Raw genomic sequence first — 20405 nt, forward strand, 5'->3', positions numbered from 1 at the left:
TGGGCAAAACTGGTTGAAATTACGTCAAGATTTTACCACTTTTGCTCGCTGGGTTGTTGCAAGTGACAAACAAAGAATATCACCAATACTGTAGTGTTGAGACGGTCTAATTTTACTTTATGGGCACTAATAAGCTACAATACTGTAGTGTTGAGACGGTCTAACTTTACTTCATGAACACTACTAGGCTACAATACAATATGTAGAGGATGATGTAGACCATCGATTCTCAACTGGTGGGTCGTGACCCAAATTTAGGTCGCATGCGATTTTGAATGGGTTGTGTGTGTGTCAGTAAAATAAATTCAAAATGTAATAAAAAAATACTCCAGTCTGAACATAACAATTTAAACCAGGTAGAGAGTGTGAATAAATGATAATGAACTTACTTTTTAAAAATAATTTAATCTCTGAACAGTTAGTCTTCAATCACAGTATTTTCAATATAAAGCTATTAGCAGCACTATTTTGGTTGATTTTGTTGTCTCAAACCAGTGAGTTTATTAACAATCTTCATCAAGAACATGGGCAAAATGTATTTATTGACAATGAAAGAGGTGGGAATGTTGTTCCCTTGTCATATAATTGCTATATTTAAAATCAATACAGAATTAAAAATAGTTTTTCAGATTATATTTTTCTGATTATTTTTCCCAATGCAAATATTGTGTCGTGACAGACAACCTGGTTAATTTAGGGTCCCAAGGCAAAACCAGTTGAGAACCTATAGACCCATAAACTGCATTGTCTTTTGTTGGCCAGGTCTGCGTCCTCAACCTCAAACAGACCAATCCGTGGGGAGATATAGTCCAAGTAAGGTTTACACGCTCAAAGTACCATCCCATCTGTATCTTTTAGTGTTAATTATGATCTAATATGTGTCTGATATTGATTAATGCATTCTCTTATGTTTGGCCAGGGTTGCGTCCTCAACCTCAACCAGACCAATCTGCGGGAAGATGTAGTCCAAGTATGATTTTCATTCATGTCTGTGTCACACTCAAAGTCCCAGCTCCTCCCATTCCGTGTGTCTAATCATCTATACGGTATTGATTTGATGGATTCTCTTTTGTTTGACCAGGTTTGCTTTCTCAACCAAACTATGCTGTCGGAAGAAATAGTCCAAGTAAGTCCAAGATAACATTCATGTCTCTGTCACACTCACAGACCCAACAGATGTCTAATAATTCATACAGTAATTGATTTCCTGTATTCTAATTTGTTTGTCCAGATTTACCTTCTCAACCAGACCAGTCCCTGGGAAGAAGTAGTCCAAGTTAGATTTTAATTAATTCACGGCTGCTTCTGTCACACTCATCCCTTTCCATTTGTTTCTAATAATAATACTGTATTTGATTACATGATATTGTTTTGCCAGGTTTGTGTTCTCCACCTCCACCAGAACACTCTGTAGGAAGAGATAGTCCAGGTTTGTGTTCTCCACCTCCACCAGAACACTCTGTAGGAAGAGATAGTCCAGTTTTGTGTTCTCCACCTCCACCAGAACACTCTGTAGGAAGAGATAGTCCAGGTTTGTGTTCTCCACCTCCACCAGAACACTCTGTAGGAAGAGATAGTCCAGGTTTGCGTTCTCCACCTCCACCAGAACACTCTGTAGGAAGAGATAGTCCAGGTTTGTGTTCTCCACCTCCACCAGAACACTCTGTAGGAAGAGATAGTCCAGGTTTGTGTTCTCCACCTCCACCAGAACACTCTGTAGGAAGAGATAGTCCAGGTTTGCGTTCTCCACCTCCACCAGAACACTCTGTAGGAAGAGATAGTCCAGGTTTGTGTTCTCCACCTCCACCAGAACACTCTGTAGGAAGAGATAGTCCAGGTTTGTGTTCTCCACCTCCACCAGAACACTCTGTAGGAAGAGATAGTCCATGTTTGTGTTCTCCACCTCCACCAGAACACTCTGTAGGAAGAGATAGTCCAGGTTTGTGTTCTCCACCTCCACCAGAACACTCTGTAGGAAGAGATAGTCCAGGTTTGTGTTCTCCACCCCACCTCCACCAGAACACTCTGTAGGAAGAGATAGTCCAGGTTTGTGTTCTCCACCTCCACCAGAACACTCTGTAGGAAGAGATAGTCCAGGTTTGTGTTCTCCACCTCCACCAGAACACTCTGTAGGAAGAGATAGTCCAGGTTTGTGTTCTCCACCTCCACCAGAACACTCTGTAGGAAGAGATAGTCCAGGTTTGTGTTCTCCACCTCCACCAGAACACTCTGTAGGAAGAGATAGTCCAGGTTTGTGTTCTCCACCTCCACCAGAACACTCTGTAGGAAGAGATAGTCCAGGTTTGTGTTCTCCACCTCCACCAGAACACTCTGTAGGAAGAGATAGTCCAGGTTTGCGTTCTCCACCTCCACCAGAACACTCTGTAGGAAGAGATAGTCCAGGTTTGCGTTCTCCACCTCCACCAGAACACTCTGTAGGAAGAGATAGTCCAGGTTTGCATTCTCCACCTCCACCAGAACACTCTGTAGGAAGTCCAGGTTTGGATTCATTCCTGTTTCTTTCACACGCACAGGCCCATTCCATATGTGTCAGTTACCAATGATACATAAAGTGTCTAATTAAGTGATAATGACCGATATGGCGGTGTTTGGAGGATAAATTGGCACAGGTGTTGTTAGGCCCGAGACCAATATATCCTCCAAACACCTGCTTCGAGGGCATCGTCACTTTTATACAACGGGTTACTAACATGTTCAAATAACGATTGACATATTTTCATTAAAAGCTGTCATGCAGGTGAACGAGGACCCAAACGCGACTTAACAGAAACAGAGTTTATTAATGTTCAAAACGGAATAACAGAAATCCTCTAGATTGTAGAGGGGAAAACAACTGGAGAAGCGGCCACAGACTGCAGGTCGCTTCGGGTAGGCGCAGGCCGTAGTCGACTGAGACACCTGCTCACACGCAGCGTCTGATGAAGGCACAAAACACGACAGGACAGGGTAATACACAATCACGGCAAAAAACACGACAGGACAGGGCGAAACGCAATCACAGCATGGTGAATACAATGCAAGGAACTGACGGCACAGGAACGGAACACAAAGGAATAAATAGGGACTCTAATCAGGGGAAAGGATCGGGAACAGGTGTGGGAAGACTAAATGATGATTAGGGGAATAGGAACAGCTGGGAGCAGGAACGGAACGATAGAGAGAAGAGAGAGCGAGAGAGTGAGAGAGGGAGGGGGAGAGAGAGGGCTAGAAGGAGGGAAAGAACCAAATAAGACCAGCAGAGGGAAACGAATAGAATGGGAAGCACAGGGACAAGACAAGATAATAAATGACAAACATGACAGTACCCCCACTCACCGAGCGCCTCCTGGCGCTCTCGAGGAGGAACACTGGCGGCAACGGAGGAAATCATAGATCAAACGGTCCAGCACGTCCCGAGAAAGAACCCAACTCCTCTCCTCAGGACCGTAACGAAAACGATAAAAAGGGAAACTAGGGTACTACTCTAAAAAAAAATGAGAACTAGGGACAGACTGAGACACAGCAAGGGCAGGGACAATAACAGGAGAGATGCGATGGCAGGGAACAGACTGAGACCCAGCAAGACCAGGAGCAGAAGCAGAAAAAAATTACCAGACTTCTTCTGCGCGCAGTCTGAACACGCAGCCACGAAACGGCGCGTGTCACGCTCCTGAGTCGGCCACCAAAAGCGCTGGCGAATAGACGCAAGAGTGCCTCGAACACCGGGATGACCAGCTAACTTGGCAGAGTGAGCCCACTGAAGAACAGCCAGACGAGTGGAAACAGGAACGAAAAGGAGGTTACTAGGACAAGCGCGCGGCGACGCAGTGTGCGTGAGTGCTTGCTTAACCTGTCTTTCAATTCCCCAGACTGTCAACCCGACAACACGCCCATAAGGAAGAATCCCCTCGGGATCAGTAGAAGCCACAGAAGAACTAAACAGACGGGATAAGGCATCAGGCTTGGTGTTCTTGCTACCCGGACGGTAAGAAATCACAAACTCGAAACGAGCGAAAAACAACGCCCAACGAGCTTGACGGGCATTAAGTCGTTTGGCAGAACGGATGTACTCAAGGTTCTTATGGTCTGTCCAAACGACAAAAGGAACGGTCGCCCTCCAACCACTGTCGCCATTCGCCTAGGGCTAAGCGGATGGCGAGCAGTTCACGGTTACCCACATCATAGTTGCGCTCAGATGGCGACAGGCGATGAGAAAAATAAGCGCACGGATGAACCTTATGTCGTCAGACTGGAAGCGCTGGGACAGAATGGCTCCCACGCCTACCTCTGAAGCGTCAACCTCGACAATGAATTGTCTAGTGACGTCAGGAGTAACGAGGATAGGAGCGGACGTAAAACGTTCTTTTAGAAGATCAAAAGCTCCCTGGGCGGAACCGGACCACTTAAAACACGTCTTGACAGAAGTAAGAGCTGTGAGAGGGGCAGCAACTTGACCCAAATTACGAATGAAACGCCGATAGAAATTAGCGAAACCTAAAAAGCGCTGCAACTCGACACGTGACCTTGGAACGGGCCAATCACTGACAGCTTGGACCTTAGCGGAATCCATCTGAATGCCTTCAGCGGAAATAACGGAACCGAGAAAAGTAACGGAGGAGACATGAAAAGAGCACTTCTCAGCCTTTACGTAGAGACAATTCTCTAAAGGCGCTGTAGAACACGTCGAACGTGCTGAACATGAATCTCGAGTGACGGAGAAAAAATCAGGATATCGTCAAGATAGACAAAAACAAAAATGTTCAGCATGTCTCTCAGAACATCATTAACTAATGCCTGAAAAACAGCTGGCGCATTGGCGAGACCGAACGGCAGAACCCGGTACTCAAAATGCCCTAACGGAGTGTTAAACGCCGTTTTCCACTCGTCCCCCTCTCTGATGCGCACGAGATGGTAAGCGTTACGAAGGTCCAACTTAGTAAAGCACCTGGCTCCTGCAGAATCTCGAAGGCTGATGACATAAGGGGAAGCGGATAACGATTCTTAACCGTTATGTCATTCAGCCCTCGATAATCCACGCAGGGGCGCAGAGTACCGTCCTTCTTCTTAACAAAAAGAACCCCGCCCCGGCCGGAGAAGAAGAAGGCACTATGGTACCGCGTCAAGAGACACAGACAAATAATCCTCGAGAGCCTTACGTTCGGGAGCCGACAGAGAGTATAGTCTACCTCGAGGAGGCGTGGTCCCTGGAAGGAGATCAATACTACAATCATACGACCGGTGAGGAGGAAGGGAGTTGGCTCGGGACCGACTGAAGACCGTGCGCAGATCATGATATTCCTCCGGCACTCCTGTCAAATCGCCAGGTTCCTCCTGAGAAGTAGGGAGAGAAGAAACGGGAGGGATGGCAGACATTAAACACTTCACATGACAAGAAACGTTCCAGGATAGGATAGAATTACTAGACCAATTAATAGAAGGATTATGACATACTAGCCAGGGATGACCCAAAACAACAGGTGTAAACGGTGAACGGAAAATCAAAAAAGAAATAGTCTCACTGTGGTTACCAGATACTGTGAGAGTTAAAGGTAGTGTCTCAAATTTGATGCTGGGAAGATGACTACCATCTAAGGCAAACATGGGCGTAGGCTTGTCTAACGGTCTGAAAGGAATGTTATGTTTCCGAACCCATGCTTCGTCCATGAAACAACCCTCAGCCCCAGAGTCAATCAAGGCACTGCATGTAGCACCCGAACCGGTCCAGCGTAGATGGACCGACATAGTAGTACAAGATCTAGATGAAGGGACCTGAGTAGTAGCGCTCACCAGTAGCCCTCCGCTTACTGATGGGCTCTGGCCTCTTACTGGACATGAATTAACAAAATGTCCAGCAACTCCGCAATAGAGGCACAGGCGGTTGGTGATCCTCCGTTCCCTCTCCTTAGTCGAGATGCGAATCCCTCCCAGCTGCATGGGCTCAGTCTCAAAGCCAGAGGAGGGAGATGGTTGCGATGCGGAGCAGGGAAACACCGTTGATGCGAGCTCTCTTCCACGAGCCCGGTGACGAAGATCTACCCGTCGTTCTATGCGGATGGCGAGAGCAATCAAAGAGTCCACATCTGAAGGAACCTCCCGGGAGAGAATCTCATCCTTAACCACTGCGTGGAGTCCCTCCAGAAAACGAGCGAGCAGCGCCGGCTCGTTCCACTCACTAGAGGCAGCAAGAGTGCGAAACTCAATGGAATAATCCGTTATGGACCGTTCACCTTGGCATAAGGAAGCCAGGGCCCTAGAAGCCTCCCCACCAAAAACTGAACGGTCAAAAACCCGAATCATCTCCTCTTTAAAGTTCTGGAATCTGTTAGAGCAATCAGCCCTTGCCTCCCAGATAGCTGTGCCCCATTCTCGAGCCCGGCCAGTAAGGAGTGAAATGACGTAAGCAACCCGAGCTCTCTCTCTAGAGTATGTGTGGGGTTGGAGAGAGAACACAATCTCACACTGCGTGAGAAAGGAGCGGCACTCAGTGGGCTGCCCGGAGTAGCAAGGTGGGTTATTAACCCTGGGTTCTGGAGGCTCGGCAGGCCAGGAAGTAACAGGTGGCACGAGACGTAGACTCTGGAACTGCCCAGAGAGGTCGGAAACCTGAGCGGCCAGGTTCTCCACGGCATGGCGAGCAGCAGACAATTCCTGCTCGTGTCTGCCGAGCATGGCTCCTTGGATCTTGACGGCAGTGTAAACAGCGTCTGAAGTCGCTGGGTCCATTCCTTGGTCAGTTCCTTCTGTCATGCAGGTGAACGAGGACCCAAACGCGACTTAACAGAAACAGAGTTTATTAATGTTCAAAACGGAATAACAGAAATCCTCTAGATTGTAGAGGGGAAAACAACTGGAGAAGCGGCCACAGACTGCAGGTCGCTTCGGGTAGGCGCAGGCCGTAGTCGACTGAGACACCTGCTCACACGCAGCGTCTGATGAAGGCACAAAACACGACAGGACAGGGTAATACACAATCACGGCAAAAAACACGACAGGACAGGGCGAAACGCAATCACAGCATGGTGAATACAATGCAAGGAACTGACGGCACAGGAACGGAACACAAAGGAATAAATAGGGACTCTAATCAGGGGAAAGGATCGGGAACAGGTGTGGGAAGACTAAATGATGATTAGGGGAATAGGAACAGCTGGGAGCAGGAACGGAACGATAGAGAGAAGAGAGAGCGAGAGAGTGAGAGAGGGAGGGGGAGAGAGGGCTAGAAGGAGGGAAAGAACCAAATAAGACCAGCAGAGGGAAACGAATAGAATGGGAAGCACAGGGACAAGACAAGATAATAAATGACAAACATGACAAAAGCGTTAACTTGATTAATTTATTCAAACTATTTCATCCTTCCACAAGATATAAGCCGACACAGATCTAGGGTTGCTACATAAGCCGGCTGGTCGTTCATTCTATCAGTTCGGTTGCCAGAGACGCGACCCAGTCGTTCAGTTCTGTATCTATGAATGTGATCCAGTCGTTCAGATCTGTATCTATGAATGTGATCCAGTCGTTCAGTTCTGTATCTATGAATGTGATCCAGTCGTTCAGTTCTGTATCTATGAATGTGATCCAGTCGTTCAGTTCTGTATCTATGAATGTGATCCAGTCGTTCAGTTCTGTATCTATGAATGTGATCCAGTCGTTCAGTTCTGTATCTATGAATGTGATCCAGTCGTTCAGTTCTGTATCTATGAATGTGATCCAGTCGTTCAGTTCTGTATCTATGAATGTGATCCAGTCGTTCAGTTCTGTATCTATGAATGCGATCCAGTCGTTCATTCTAAATGTTCCATTGCCATACTGGCTGGAAACGTTTTATCCCTTGCTTGCTAGCTTGCCAACTACGGTTAACTTACAGTCACGTCAAACAGTGCAGCCAGAATATCAACAGTAGCTGCATTAGCATTAGTTTAAGCTGTTATATAGTGACATTTATTTGAATACATCCACAACAATGAGCTAATGAGGCGCGATTTCGCCTGGCGTAGAACATGTTCTATCCCATCAGGACACTGTTGTTCAGAGGAGCTAGCCAACAACACAATCACTTCAGATTGAAGCTGGAACAACTGCAAACTAGCTGCACTTCGTCTCGTTTTACCTTTTTTCAATTGACATTTCTTGCTATACTGTATACCTAATGCCAGCTGATTCATGATTTAGACTGGCTGAGAAACACTGCCTGTCTGTCTCATCCCGACTCCCAACACCTTCATTACCATGGGACAGCTGGAGATCCAATTTGAATATTGAAACTACGTTGAACATGTCGGAGAGACAGACAGGTTTATACAAATCTCAGCTGTTGAAAACTAAATGTTAGTCTAAAAAAAATGTGAGATAACGTCTAGATATCTTTTTATAGTGGAGATAAAGTTCATGACTTCCCTGCCTGGGCTGATGAGACAGTGGATTGCGCAGTCTGATGGAACAGAGTAAATAGGCATTTTAACGTGATAGATTTAGCCGGTGGTAACTTGTGGAATAGACACCGGCTGGAATGAGATTTTAACCAATCAGCATTTAGGATTAGACCCACCCATTGTTTTATTACATGTATTCACTTTTGTTTGGCCAGATTGGCTTTCTCAACCTCAACCAGACCAGTCAGTGGGAAGAAATCCAAAACCAAGTAAGGTTTTGATTCATTTATTAACTCAAAGTCCCAGTCATGTGATAATACATACAGTATTTGATGAGGGGTTAGATAGTTTAACACCTCTCTCTCCCTCTCCCTCTCTCTCTCCCTCTCTCTCTCTCTCTCTCTCTCTCTCTCTCTCTCTCTCTCTCTCTCTCTCTCTCTCTCTCTCTCTCTCTCTCTCTCTCTCTCTCTCTCTCTCTCTCTCTCTCTCTCTCTCTCTCTCTCTTTCTCCAGAGGTGAGGAGAGTGCAGGAATATGCAGGTATGTACTTCCTTCTTCCTGTATCATGTTTTCTGTATTCATGTGTCAAGCACATTGCTGCTAGTTATAGACACAAAACTGCTGAATGAACTCTTGATTGGTGATTGATGACTTTTTCTCCCTCTTTCTCTATGCCTCTGTTCTCTCCTTCTCTCCCTCTGTATGTCTCTCTCTCTGCCCACCCTCCCCTTCTACCTCACCCTCTCCCCTCCTCTCCCTCTCAGTGGACATAACCCTGGACCCCCTCACCGCCCACCCACGCCTGCTCATCTCCGACGACGGCAAGCAGGTGCGCTGCTGGGACCGCTACCAGCCCGTGGCGGACGGCCCTGAGCGCTTTGACCGTGTGGTCTGCGTCCTCGGGCGCCAGGCCTTCTCTTCGGGACGCCATTACTGGGAGGTGAGAACAGAAGCAGGGCTAGTTTCATTCCAACAGCCATCAGGCTGAAGAACAGTGGCTCATAATGGGGCCTGATAGATGGAGAGACTGTATGCCAGGGATGATGTGAATATACATGTGCTCACCTTCCAGTGTTGTTGTATTGAATGATGTTGTATTGTAGTGTATTGATTATGACTTTTTGTATTCGTAGGTGGAGGTGGGTGGGAAAACGGACTGGGACCTGGGCGTGGCTAGCCACTCCATCAACAGGAAAGGGAAGATCATAGTAAGCCCCGCCCACGGCTACTGGTTCCTGAGTCTCCGGGATAAGAACGACTACGCGTTCCGAACGGAACCGTCGACAGCGCTGGGCCTCAACCACAAACCCAACCGTATAGGGATCTACGTAGACTGTGATAAGGGACAGGTGTCCTTCTATAACGTGGACGCTAAGATGCTCATCTATACATTCACCGACAGCTTCTCGGATGTCATTCATCCCTTCTTCAGCCCTTGCACCAATAAGTCTGGCAGGAACGAGGCGCCGCTCATCATTTGTCCTGTCTCGATGCCTCTGGTGGACTGAGATGGGTTTTAGTTTTTTGTTAATTCCTTAAGGTAGTTTCATTCAGTCTGTCCTTGTTCAATGTTCTTCACTGAGCCAATAGGACGGGACTGGATAGGTCAAAGCAATATGGTGGAAGCTATAGCTGATGCGCCCAATATACCCAGATGTCTCATGTCAACATAGGGAAGGGAACAAGGCCAGAAGAGAGGGAACAATTTTCTGGAATGAAATACAGTCTCTTAGAACCATTCATAATGACCTCCTCTGTTCTATGGAGCTGAGCAATGGATAATCTGGATACTGAGTCTGGATCGGACTGATCATTTTGACCAATACAACCGACTACAGTCCATCAGTCTGAGAATTAAGGATTTCACCATCTGTCCTTATCACAGGATGGATGAATCTGTCTATATAGGGCCATATGTGTCTCATAGGGCTCCCTATTCCCCCCATGAGCCCTATGTATTGCATTACTATAGGGAATAGTGTGCTATTTGTGACATAACCACAGTCATTACAAATAAAACATATTACTTGTACATTACAATCCAGTTTTTGAAGAATGTCCACAATAAACCAAATGTAAACTATGTGGACTGGGAGCCACTGAGTAAAGACCCAGAGACAAACACAAAGACAAAGAATCCTTTATGAGCCAGTCAATTTACTCATCCTATTCTACACAGAGTGGACTTTAAGAACACCTGCTCTTTCCATGACATAGACTGACCAGGTGAATCCAGGTGAACGCTATGAGCCCTTACTGATGGCACTTGTTAAATCCACTTACATCAGTGTAGATGAAGGGGAGGAGACAGGATAAATATGGATTTTTAAGCCTTGTGACAATTGAGACATGGATTGCGTATGTGTGCCATTCGGAGGGTGAATGGGCAAGACTAAAGATGTAAGTGCCTTTGAGAGGGGTATGGTAGTAGGTGCCCGGCTCACCGGTTTGTCTCAAGAACTGCAACGCTGCTGGGTTTTTCACGCTCAACATATTGGATAGCCTGGGGTGAATGAGACTGAATACTTTTTGGAAAATTATATTAATGACAGAATATATTTGAATCATGTTGTAATAGGAGTTCAATTGGAGGCTAATCTAATAAATCATTGCATGAATTTTTCTAAAATAACCCTGACCTTGAGTTGTCAATCTTCTTGAACTTTCTAGTACAGTATTGTATAGGCTATTATATTATATTATACCCTGTTAGAGCCTATTAAATTAGCATATTCAATAAGGCTACAAATAAAATATTTATCCAATTGATAGCCTGCATTTCATTAAATCTGAAAGCAGGTATAGGGCCAATACCACAACTATCTAATAGGCAGAATAATTACAGTGTAAACGTGATGTTTACATGAGGGGTGTTGAAAAACTTCCCTCCCCGCGATGCCTGCATCCGCCGTTGACTGCAGCTAAAGGTCACCGAGAAAGCGACGTGCCAGGTATGTGTGGCTGTTGCAGACTGCGTCGGTCCGGAGGAGGAGAGCTGGAGAGGAGACTGAGTAGAGCCTCGGAAATAAGAGATCAGACAAACACAGAAAGCAGCATGCCGTTTGGGATGGTAACGCTTCCCACTGTCCGATACCATCATTACTAAGCACTGAACAAATCTCCAAAGCGGTAAGTGCTTCGAAAGGTTTTTTAATTACGTTACACATTTTCATAAACGCTTTCTTGCAGCTGGGGGGAATTCAGTTCGGAGGTTCATATCGTATTGACATCTAACTGGGCGTAGGCTAGGCTATCTGCCGATCTGCCCGTCTGTCTGTCTCTCTCTCAGGTTGAATATATTCGATTTGATTTATATCACAATGACAATATAACGAATATGTTGTTGTTGTCCAAATATATTCTTCGCAGTTTTGCCCATCCGTTGAAACGACAGCAAATGCAACGCTGTGCCGATGTTCCAGTTTTGATGCGCACTCCATCCAATGGGCATGAAGTGTGTGTGATCATCAACATGGAAATTGTAACATTAGAATAAAAACACTGGTGGGCTATGTGATTGAAAGGAACAGCATTGAATTGGCTATATATTCAATAAACAACCAAAGCAGCCTAAGGAACACCTATTCGCAAGTATTTTGTAGTTAGGCTAAAACCGGTGAAAAATGTCCCGGGCGGCGCACGTATCGATGTCCCTCCCTGTTGATGCGGTGGTGGCGGTCGGGGCTGGGTCGTCCCCAACACTGCCGCATGTAGAACAGTGACGGTGTCAAATAAGGTAGAAGCCTACCAACCGCGATGCCTTTGCACAATGCGTCCAGGTCCCATTGATAACTGCAGTGGTGTAAAGTAACAAAGTAAAATCTACTTTGAAGTAGACGACTACTTAATTATTTTGGGGGGGATATCTGTACGTTACTTGAAGCCTACAACAGGGCATTTTGAACGTTTTCATACCCCTTGACACTTTCCACATTATGTTAGGTTACAGCCTTTAAAAAAAATGTATATATTTTTACTCATCAATCTACACATAATACTCCACAATAACAAAGAAAAAACAGGTTTGCAAAAAAAATGAAACATTACATTTACATAAATATTCAGACCCTTTACTCAGTACTTTGTTGAAGTACCTTTGGCAATGATTACAGCCTTGAAGCTGTATGTGCCAAGCTGCTACAAGCTTGGCACACCTGTACTTGTGGAGTTTCTCCCATTCTTCTCTGCTGATCCTCTCAAGCTCTGTCAGGTTGGATGGGGAGCGTCGCTGCACAGCTATTTTCAGGTCTCTCCAGAGATGTTCGATTGGGTTCAAATCCGGACTCTGGCTGGGCTTCTCAAGGACATTCAGAGACTGGTCCCGAAGCCACTCCTGCGTTGTCTTGGCTGTGTGCTTAGGGTTGTTGTCCTGTTGGAAGGTCTGAGGTCTGGGGCAGGTTTCCGTCAAGGATCTCTCTGTACTTTGCACAGTTCTTCTTTCCCTTGATCCTGACATCCCCACAGCATGATGCTGCCACCACAATGCTTCACCGTAGGAAAGGTTTTGGCCAGGTGATGAGCGATGCCTCGTTTCCTCCAGACGTGACACTTGGCATTCAGGCCATAGAGTTCAATATTGGTTTCATCAGACCAGAGAATCTTGTTTCTCATGGTCTCAGAGTCCTTTAGATGCCTTTTGGAAAACTACAAGCGGGCTATGTGCCTTTTTACTGAGGATTGGCTTCCGTCTGGCCAATCTACTATACATGCCTGAGTGGTGGAGTCCTGCAGAGATGGTTGTCCTTCTGGAAGGTTCTCCTATCTCCACAGAGGATCTCTGGAGCTTTGTCATAGTGTCCATTAGAGGTTGACCGATTATGGTTTTTCAACGCCGATCCCGATTATTGGAGGACAGAAACCCGATACCGATTAATCAGCCAATTAAAAAATATATATATTTATAATAATGACAATTACAGCAATACTGAATGAACACTTATTTTAACTTAATATAATACATCTATTAAAATCAATTTACCCTCAAATAAATAATGAAACATGTTCAATTTGGTTTAAATAATGCAAAAACAATGTTTTGGAGAAGTAAAAGTGCAAAATGTGCCATGTAAAAAAGCTAACGTTTGAGTTCCTTGCTCAGAACATGAGAACATATGAAAGCTGGTGGTTCCTTTTAACATGAGACTTCAATATTCCAAGGTAAGAGGTTTTAGGTTGTAGTTAATATAGTATTTATAGGACTATTTCTCTCCATACCATTTGTATTTCATATACCTTTGACTATTGGATGTTCTTATAGGCACTATAGTATTGCCAGTGTAACAGTATACCTTCTGTCCCTCTCCTCGCCCCTACCTGAGCTCGAACCAGGAACACATCGACAACAGCCACACTCGAAACAGTGTTACCCATCACTCCACAAAAGCCGCGGGGGGAATAACTACTCCAAGTCTCAGAGCGAATGACGTTTGAAACGCTATTAGCGTTGCAAACCCCGCTAACTAGCTAGCCATTTCACATCGGTTACACCAGCCATTAGGCTGATAGGCTTGAAGTCATAAACAGCGCTGTGCTTGTGAAGAGCTGCTGGCAAAACGCACGAAAGTGCTGTTTGAATGAATGCTTACGAGCCTGCTGCTGCCTACCATCGCTCAGTCAGACTGCTCTATCAAATCATAGACTTAACTATAACATAACACACAGAAATATGAGCCTTTGGTCATTAATATGGTAGAATCCAGAAACTATCATTTCGAAAACAAAACGTTTATTATTTCAGTGAAATACGGAACCGTTCGGTATTTTATCTAACGGGTTAACATCCTTAAGTCTAAATATTCTTGTTACATTGCACAACCTTCAATGTCATGTCATAATTACGTACAATTCTGGCAAATTAGTTTGCAATAAGCAAGGCTGCCCAAACTGTTGCATATACCCTGACTCTGTGCAATGAACGGAAGAGAAGTGACACAATTTCACCTGGTTAATATTGCCTGCTAACCTGGATTTCTTTTAGTTAAATATGCAGGTTTAAATATATATACTTCTGTGTTTTGATTTTAAGAAAGGCATTGATGTTCATGGTTAGGTACACATTGGAGCAACGATACGCACCGCATCGATTATATGCAACGCAGGACACGCTAGATAAACTAGTACGATCATCAACCATGTGTAGTTAACTAGTGATTATGATTGATTGATTGTTTTTTATAAGATAAGTTTAATGCTAGCTTGCAACTTACCTTGGATCTACTGCATTCACGTAACAGGCAAGCTCCTCATGGAGTGCAATGAGAGGCAGGTGGTTAGAGCGTTGGACTAGTTAACTGTAAGGTTGCAAGATCCCCCGAGCGAACAAGGTGAAAATGTGTCGTTTTGCCCCTGAACAAGGCAGATAACCCACCGTTCCGAGGCCATCATTGAAAATAAGAATGTGTTCTTAACTGAATTGCCTAGTTAAATAAAGGTATAAACATTTTGTTTTTAAATAGGCAAAATCGAAGCCCAAAAATACAGATTTCCGATTGTTATTAAAACTTGAAATCGGCCCTAATTAACCGGCCATTAAGTGTCCATCGGGTTCTTGGTCACCTCCCTGACCAAGGCCCTTCTCCCTTGATTGCTCAGTTTGGCTTGGCGGCCGGCTCTAGGAAGAGTCTTGGTGGTTCCAAACGTCTTCCATTTAAGAATGATGAAAGCAACTGTTTTCTTGGGGACCTTCAATGCTGCAGAATTTTTGTGGGTACCTTTCCCCTGATCTGTACCTTAACACAATCCTGTCTCGGAGCTCTACAGACAATTCCTTCGACCTCATGGCTTGGTTTTTGCTCTGACGTGCACTTTCAACTGTGGGACCTTAAATAGACAGGTTTGTGCCTTTCTAAATCATGTCCAATCAATTGAATTTATCACAGGTGGACTCCAATCAAGTTGTAGAAACATCTTAAGGATGATGAATGAAAACTGGAAGCACCTGAACTAAATTTCGAGTCTCATAGCAAAGTGTCTGAATACTTATGTAAATAAGTTATTTATGCTTTTTATTTATAATACATTTGCAAACATTTCTAAAAACATTTGCTTTGTCATTATCGGGTATTGTGTATAGATTGATAAAAAAATATATATAAATAATATAGAATAATGCAGTAACGTAACAAAATGTGTAACAAGTGAAGGGGTCTGAATACTTTCCGAATGCACTGTACTTTATTAGTCCTTATTGTCCCTGACACCAACAGTAGGCTACTCAATAATGGAATGCTTAGCAGGACAGGGAAGAATGGTCCAATTCATACAGTTATCAAGAGAACATCCTTGGTCATCCATACTGCCTCTGATCTGGCGAACTCACTTAACACAGATGCTTTGTTTGTAAATGATGTCTGAGTGTTTGTGAATGGTCTGTTGGTCAGTGTTGGAGTGTGTCCCTGGCTATCCATTAAAAACAGCTAATTGTGCCGTCTGGTTTGCTTTATATAAGGAATTTGGATGGATTTATAGCTTCTACTTTTGATCCTTAAAGCTACAATATATAACTTTTTGGGTGACCCCAACCAAATGCACATAGAAATGTGAGTGATAGATATGTCATTCTCATTGAAAGCAAGTATAAGAAGTGGTGTATCTATTCTATGTGCTCCATTTCTATGGTTCTCATTCTTAAGTTTTGTTTTTGCGTCTTTTACTTTCAGTTTTGCACACCAGCTTCAAACAGCTTCAAATAAAATAATTTTGGTTATGGAAAACATATTTCACAGCAGTTTTCATGGTCCAATGATTCTCTACTTGCTTGTTTTGCCACATAAACTGAAATTAGGCAAACTATTACAATTTTAGCAACCAGGAAATGGAGTTATTTCTGCATAGTGCATCTTTAAGTGTATTTAAAAGCAGATAATTTTAGATTTTTACTCAAGTAGTATTCTACTGGGTGACTTTCACTTCCACTTCAGTCATTTTCTATTAGGGTCTTTAATTTAACTCAAGGATGACAATTGGGTACTTTTTCCACAACTGGATAACTGTCGATGGTACATTAAGGCCGTTATAAATAGAATGGAATGAGCTTCTCTCTGTTCTGTGTTCTATTTCCTCCCCATTCTAGTTTAGGTTACATAACACTCAAGGCTATTCCCCCTCCAGTGTTTCCGTATTAGGGAGGATTGTGTGAATTAGGCTCGGTACCCAACTCCCAATGGTAAAACTGTAAGAAATGACTCTTTCTAATTTCTTCCTCTAATCCCACCTGGTAAGCTTTGGCGGCAGAGATAAGCTTCTTTAGTGAGCAGGTGAGGGAGTCGTTTAGCCGTGCCTTTGTCTGCAACACTGGACTGGACTCACAGCTGGGCGCTTCTAATGATATTGATAAAGCCGCAGTAGGATTAAATGTAAGGTCAAAGGTTATTGTTGACGTGCGGAAACAGATGGCACCCTATTCCCCTATTGGACCGTGTTAAAAGAAATGCACTAGGGTACCATTTGGAACTCAGTCTAGGGCTCTATCCAGCGGATTGATACGCTACAGTACCAGAGTACGTTTGGGCAGAAGTTGCTACCTGGCACAGAGCTAAAGAAAATAAACCACTTTACCATTATGACTTTGCCAGTGACACTTTAGTTTAGTTTACTTTAACTTTAGGAATATCATAGAATTATTGCCAAACACCATGCGACAAGTAACCTCAGATGTGAGTGCTTTTCCTATTTTGATTCACAGGTCTAGGATCAGCCATCGCTTATACCCAAATCATGACCGCAATTAGAGGGGAAAGTGTTTAACTGACCTAGGGGCTACTTTGTCCTACTTCTAGTTCTAAGAGGTGGTTTAGTCTGAGGGAACTTTTTGGCAGAAAATGACAGAAGCCAGAAGAAACTGTTGTTGAGGAGCTGTCACCTTTACAAAGAAATTGTGACTTGGTCTCTCTTTCTCTCCCTCTTTCACCTCACTCTTCACCTCTTTCATTCCTCATCTGCTCCCCCCTTTTCTCTCTCCATCTCTCTTGTTCTCCCTCTCTCTCTCTCTCTCTCTCTCTCTCTCTCTCCCTCTCTCTCTATCTCCTTACATTGTTCCTTGTCATGTTCTCTGAAGGAGGGTAATGATGACATCACAAATTCAGGCTGATACAGTGTGATCCATCATTCCTGGCCTGACGTTGACATGGCAACAGGCAGGAAGGGTGAGTCCTTGACTTCTATGTGTGTGTGTTTGTCTGTCTGTTTCTGTCTGTCTGTCTGTCTGTCTGTCTGTCTGTCTGTCTGTCTGTCTGTCTGTCTGTCTGTCTGTCTGTCTGTCTGTCTGTCTGTCTGTCTGTCTGTCTGTCTGTCTGTCTGTCTGTCTGTCTGTCTGTCTGTCTGTCTGTCTGTCTGTCTGTCTGTCTGTCTCTGTCTGTCTGTCTGTCTGTCTGTCTGTCTGTCTGTCTGTCTGTCTGATATCGCCCAAACATTAATTAATTGATCTGCCAGCGATTGTCTCTAAGTGAATGGATTTTCAATCCCTTCCCGCTGTTTGTAAAGCCCTAATGCCATGTCAGACCTAAGTTATACTGATGGACCAAAACACTAACTCTCTCCCTCTCTCTCCTGCTCTCTGTCTCACTCTCTCTCTCATAAAAGTGCAATGAAAACTTGCAGTCGTATACAGCTGCTTAGCCATGCATGAATGATATGTGTGTGCGTGTGTTCAGTACGTGCCTGTGTGTGTATTTCTGTCCCTGACCGAGTCACGCCCTTACTGCCTCTTCCCCAGGGTCCACCTCAAAGGGAGGAAGCGTGCGTTTCCCTGACGACGAGGATGCCATGGGCTCCCCTGTTCACCGTGAGGACAAAGCCAATGATTCTTCCATCCCTGCTCTCCCAGAGCCTGATGGGAACTTCCTGGTTAAGGTGGGTGGGGTTTGGAATACGAATGCTCGAGTTGCTTGTGCCAAGTTCAGTAGGCAAACATTGTTGAACATTTCAGATTGAAATGTTATGAATAGAGCAGACATGATTCCTTATTCTACAGGTCATAGAGCCATGTTTGTTCTCCATAACATATTTCTACAACATTATGCCCTGCTCAATGCACCCCTGATGGGTACCTACATAAGAACTACTTAACACATTTCATAAGAAGTGTGTGAGTATTTAATAAGTGTTTATATAATTTGTACTGTGTTTCTCCTCTCTCTCTCTCTCTCTCTCTCTCACACACTCTCACACACTCTCTCTCTCTCTCTTTTCAGGTAGGGTTCCTGAGGAGTCTGCATCGTTATGAGATCGTCTTCACCCTCCCAGAGGTGCCTGTGCTGGGGAAAGATGTGTGCTCCCTCCCTTCCTCCTCATCACCAACTCCCAGACCCCTCCTCAAAGTCAACCGTGTCACACCCACAGCAGAGGGTACGTTGGAGACCAGGGCCGTATGCATTAGGGCATGTCAAAGAAAACGTTCAACCGTTTTGCAATGGAAAATGAAAATGAGTGTTTCTTATTGTAGTCCAGCTATTCCCTTCCTGTTTCAATCAGTTGTTATACTGTTCGAAGCCTATTGAATGCGACCCAGGATAGAAACTGAGATGATTGCTTCTGTGTTCCTTGTACAGGATCCAAATCGTCCAAATGGATATGAATTGAGTAAATGGATATATTGGTAAAGATGGGTGCAGTGTAGACCTGAAAGTGGCAGAAAACCACTAACAAGGCATATCTAATCTCCCATGTGCCCCTCTGCCAACAAACATATTAGCACCATAACAAGACACTGTTTTTGTCATTACTGTAACCTACTATTACAGTAACTGGTATGTTATCAAACCTGTGAAACTTGAATGTCTGTCTGGATCACTGGCGAAGGTCTCGTCCTTCTTCTACCTTTTCTCTCCCCCTCCATCCCCTGTCCCCAATGAATACTTGTCTGGCGCAAAGGCAACAATTTCCCTTTTATCACCTATTCTACATTCTTTAGATCCGCTCTCCATCCCCTGTTCCCCACCAATGCCATCTGACCCATGGAGGGTGAGGCTCTGATCGGAATTACCAGAGGAATATAACCACCACCAGACAGTCATTACCAGAGGAATATAACCACCACCAGACAGTCATTACCAGAGGAATATAACCACCACCAGACAGTCATTACCAGAGGAATATAACTACCACCAGACAGTCATTACCAGAGGAATATAACCACTACCAGACAGTCATTACCAGAGGAATATAACCACCACCAGACAGTCATTACCAGAGGAATATAACCACCACTAGGCAGTCATTACCAGAGGAATATAACTACCACCAGACAGTCATTACCAGAGGAATATAACCACCACCAGACAGTCATTACCAGAGGAATATAACCACCACCAGACAGTCATTACCAGAGGAATATAACCACCACCAGACAGTCATTACCAGAGGAATATAACCACCACCAGACAGTCATTACCAGAGGAATATAACCACCACCAGACAGTCATTACCAGAGGAATATAACTACCACCAGACAGTCATTACCAGAGGAATATAACCACCACCAGACAGTCATTACCAGAGGAATATAACCACCACTAGGCAGTCATTACCAGAGGAATATAACTACCACCAGACAGTCATTACCAGAGGAATATAACCACCACCAGACAGTCATTACCAGAGGAATATAACCACCACCAGACAGTCATTACCAGAGGAATATAACCACCACCAGACAGTCATTACCAGAGGAATATAACTACCACCAGACAGTCATTACCAGAGGAATATAACCACCACCAGACAGTCATTACCAGAGGAATATAACTACCACCAGACAGTCATTACCAGAGGAATATAACCACCACCAGACAGTCATTACCAGAGGAATATAACCACCACCAGACAGTCATTACCAGAGGAATATAACCACCACCAGACAGTCATTACCAGAGGAATATAACCACCACCAGACAGTCATTACCAGAGGAATATAACCACCCACCAGACAGTCATTACCAGAGGAATATAACCACCACCAGACAGTCATTACCAGAGGAATATAACCACCACCAGACAGTCATTACCAGAGGAATATAACCACCACCAGACAGTCATTACC

General features: G+C 44.5%; 2 protein-coding genes across 3 annotated transcripts in view; both read left to right on the forward strand.

The window, feature by feature from the left end:
* The window catches only part of LOC124013271 (E3 ubiquitin-protein ligase TRIM21-like), a 24015-nt gene extending 14139 nt beyond the window's left edge, over window positions 1-9876 (forward strand). Inside the window, exons 8-14 of the mRNA XM_046327531.1 lie at window positions 763-813; window positions 920-970; window positions 1379-1429; window positions 8585-8638; window positions 8882-8908; window positions 9133-9308; window positions 9502-9876. Coding sequence (XP_046183487.1) covers window positions 763-813; window positions 920-970; window positions 1379-1429; window positions 8585-8638; window positions 8882-8908; window positions 9133-9308; window positions 9502-9876 — 785 coding nt within the window. The remainder of the gene's footprint in view (window positions 1-762; window positions 814-919; window positions 971-1378; window positions 1430-8584; window positions 8639-8881; window positions 8909-9132; window positions 9309-9501) is intronic.
* Window positions 9877-11312: 1436 nt separating this feature from the next.
* si:ch211-151p13.8 (uncharacterized protein LOC562078 homolog) overlaps window positions 11313-20405 on the forward strand; it is a 45386-nt gene continuing 36293 nt past the window's right edge. Inside the window, exons 1-4 of one of the 2 annotated variants that reach the window (XM_046327259.1) lie at window positions 11314-11497; window positions 17424-17511; window positions 18081-18217; window positions 18559-18712. In XM_046327259.1, coding sequence (XP_046183215.1) covers window positions 17493-17511; window positions 18081-18217; window positions 18559-18712 — 310 coding nt within the window. In that variant the 5' untranslated portion in view covers window positions 11314-11497; window positions 17424-17492. Of the gene's footprint in view, window positions 11498-17423; window positions 17512-18080; window positions 18218-18558; window positions 18713-20405 lie in introns of both variants that reach the window. The other variant, XM_046327260.1, reaches the window with a different exon arrangement.

Source organism: Oncorhynchus gorbuscha, linkage group LG24 (genome assembly GCF_021184085.1).
Source record: "Oncorhynchus gorbuscha isolate QuinsamMale2020 ecotype Even-year linkage group LG24, OgorEven_v1.0, whole genome shotgun sequence".
Classification (NCBI taxonomy): domain Eukaryota; kingdom Metazoa; phylum Chordata; class Actinopteri; order Salmoniformes; family Salmonidae; genus Oncorhynchus; species Oncorhynchus gorbuscha.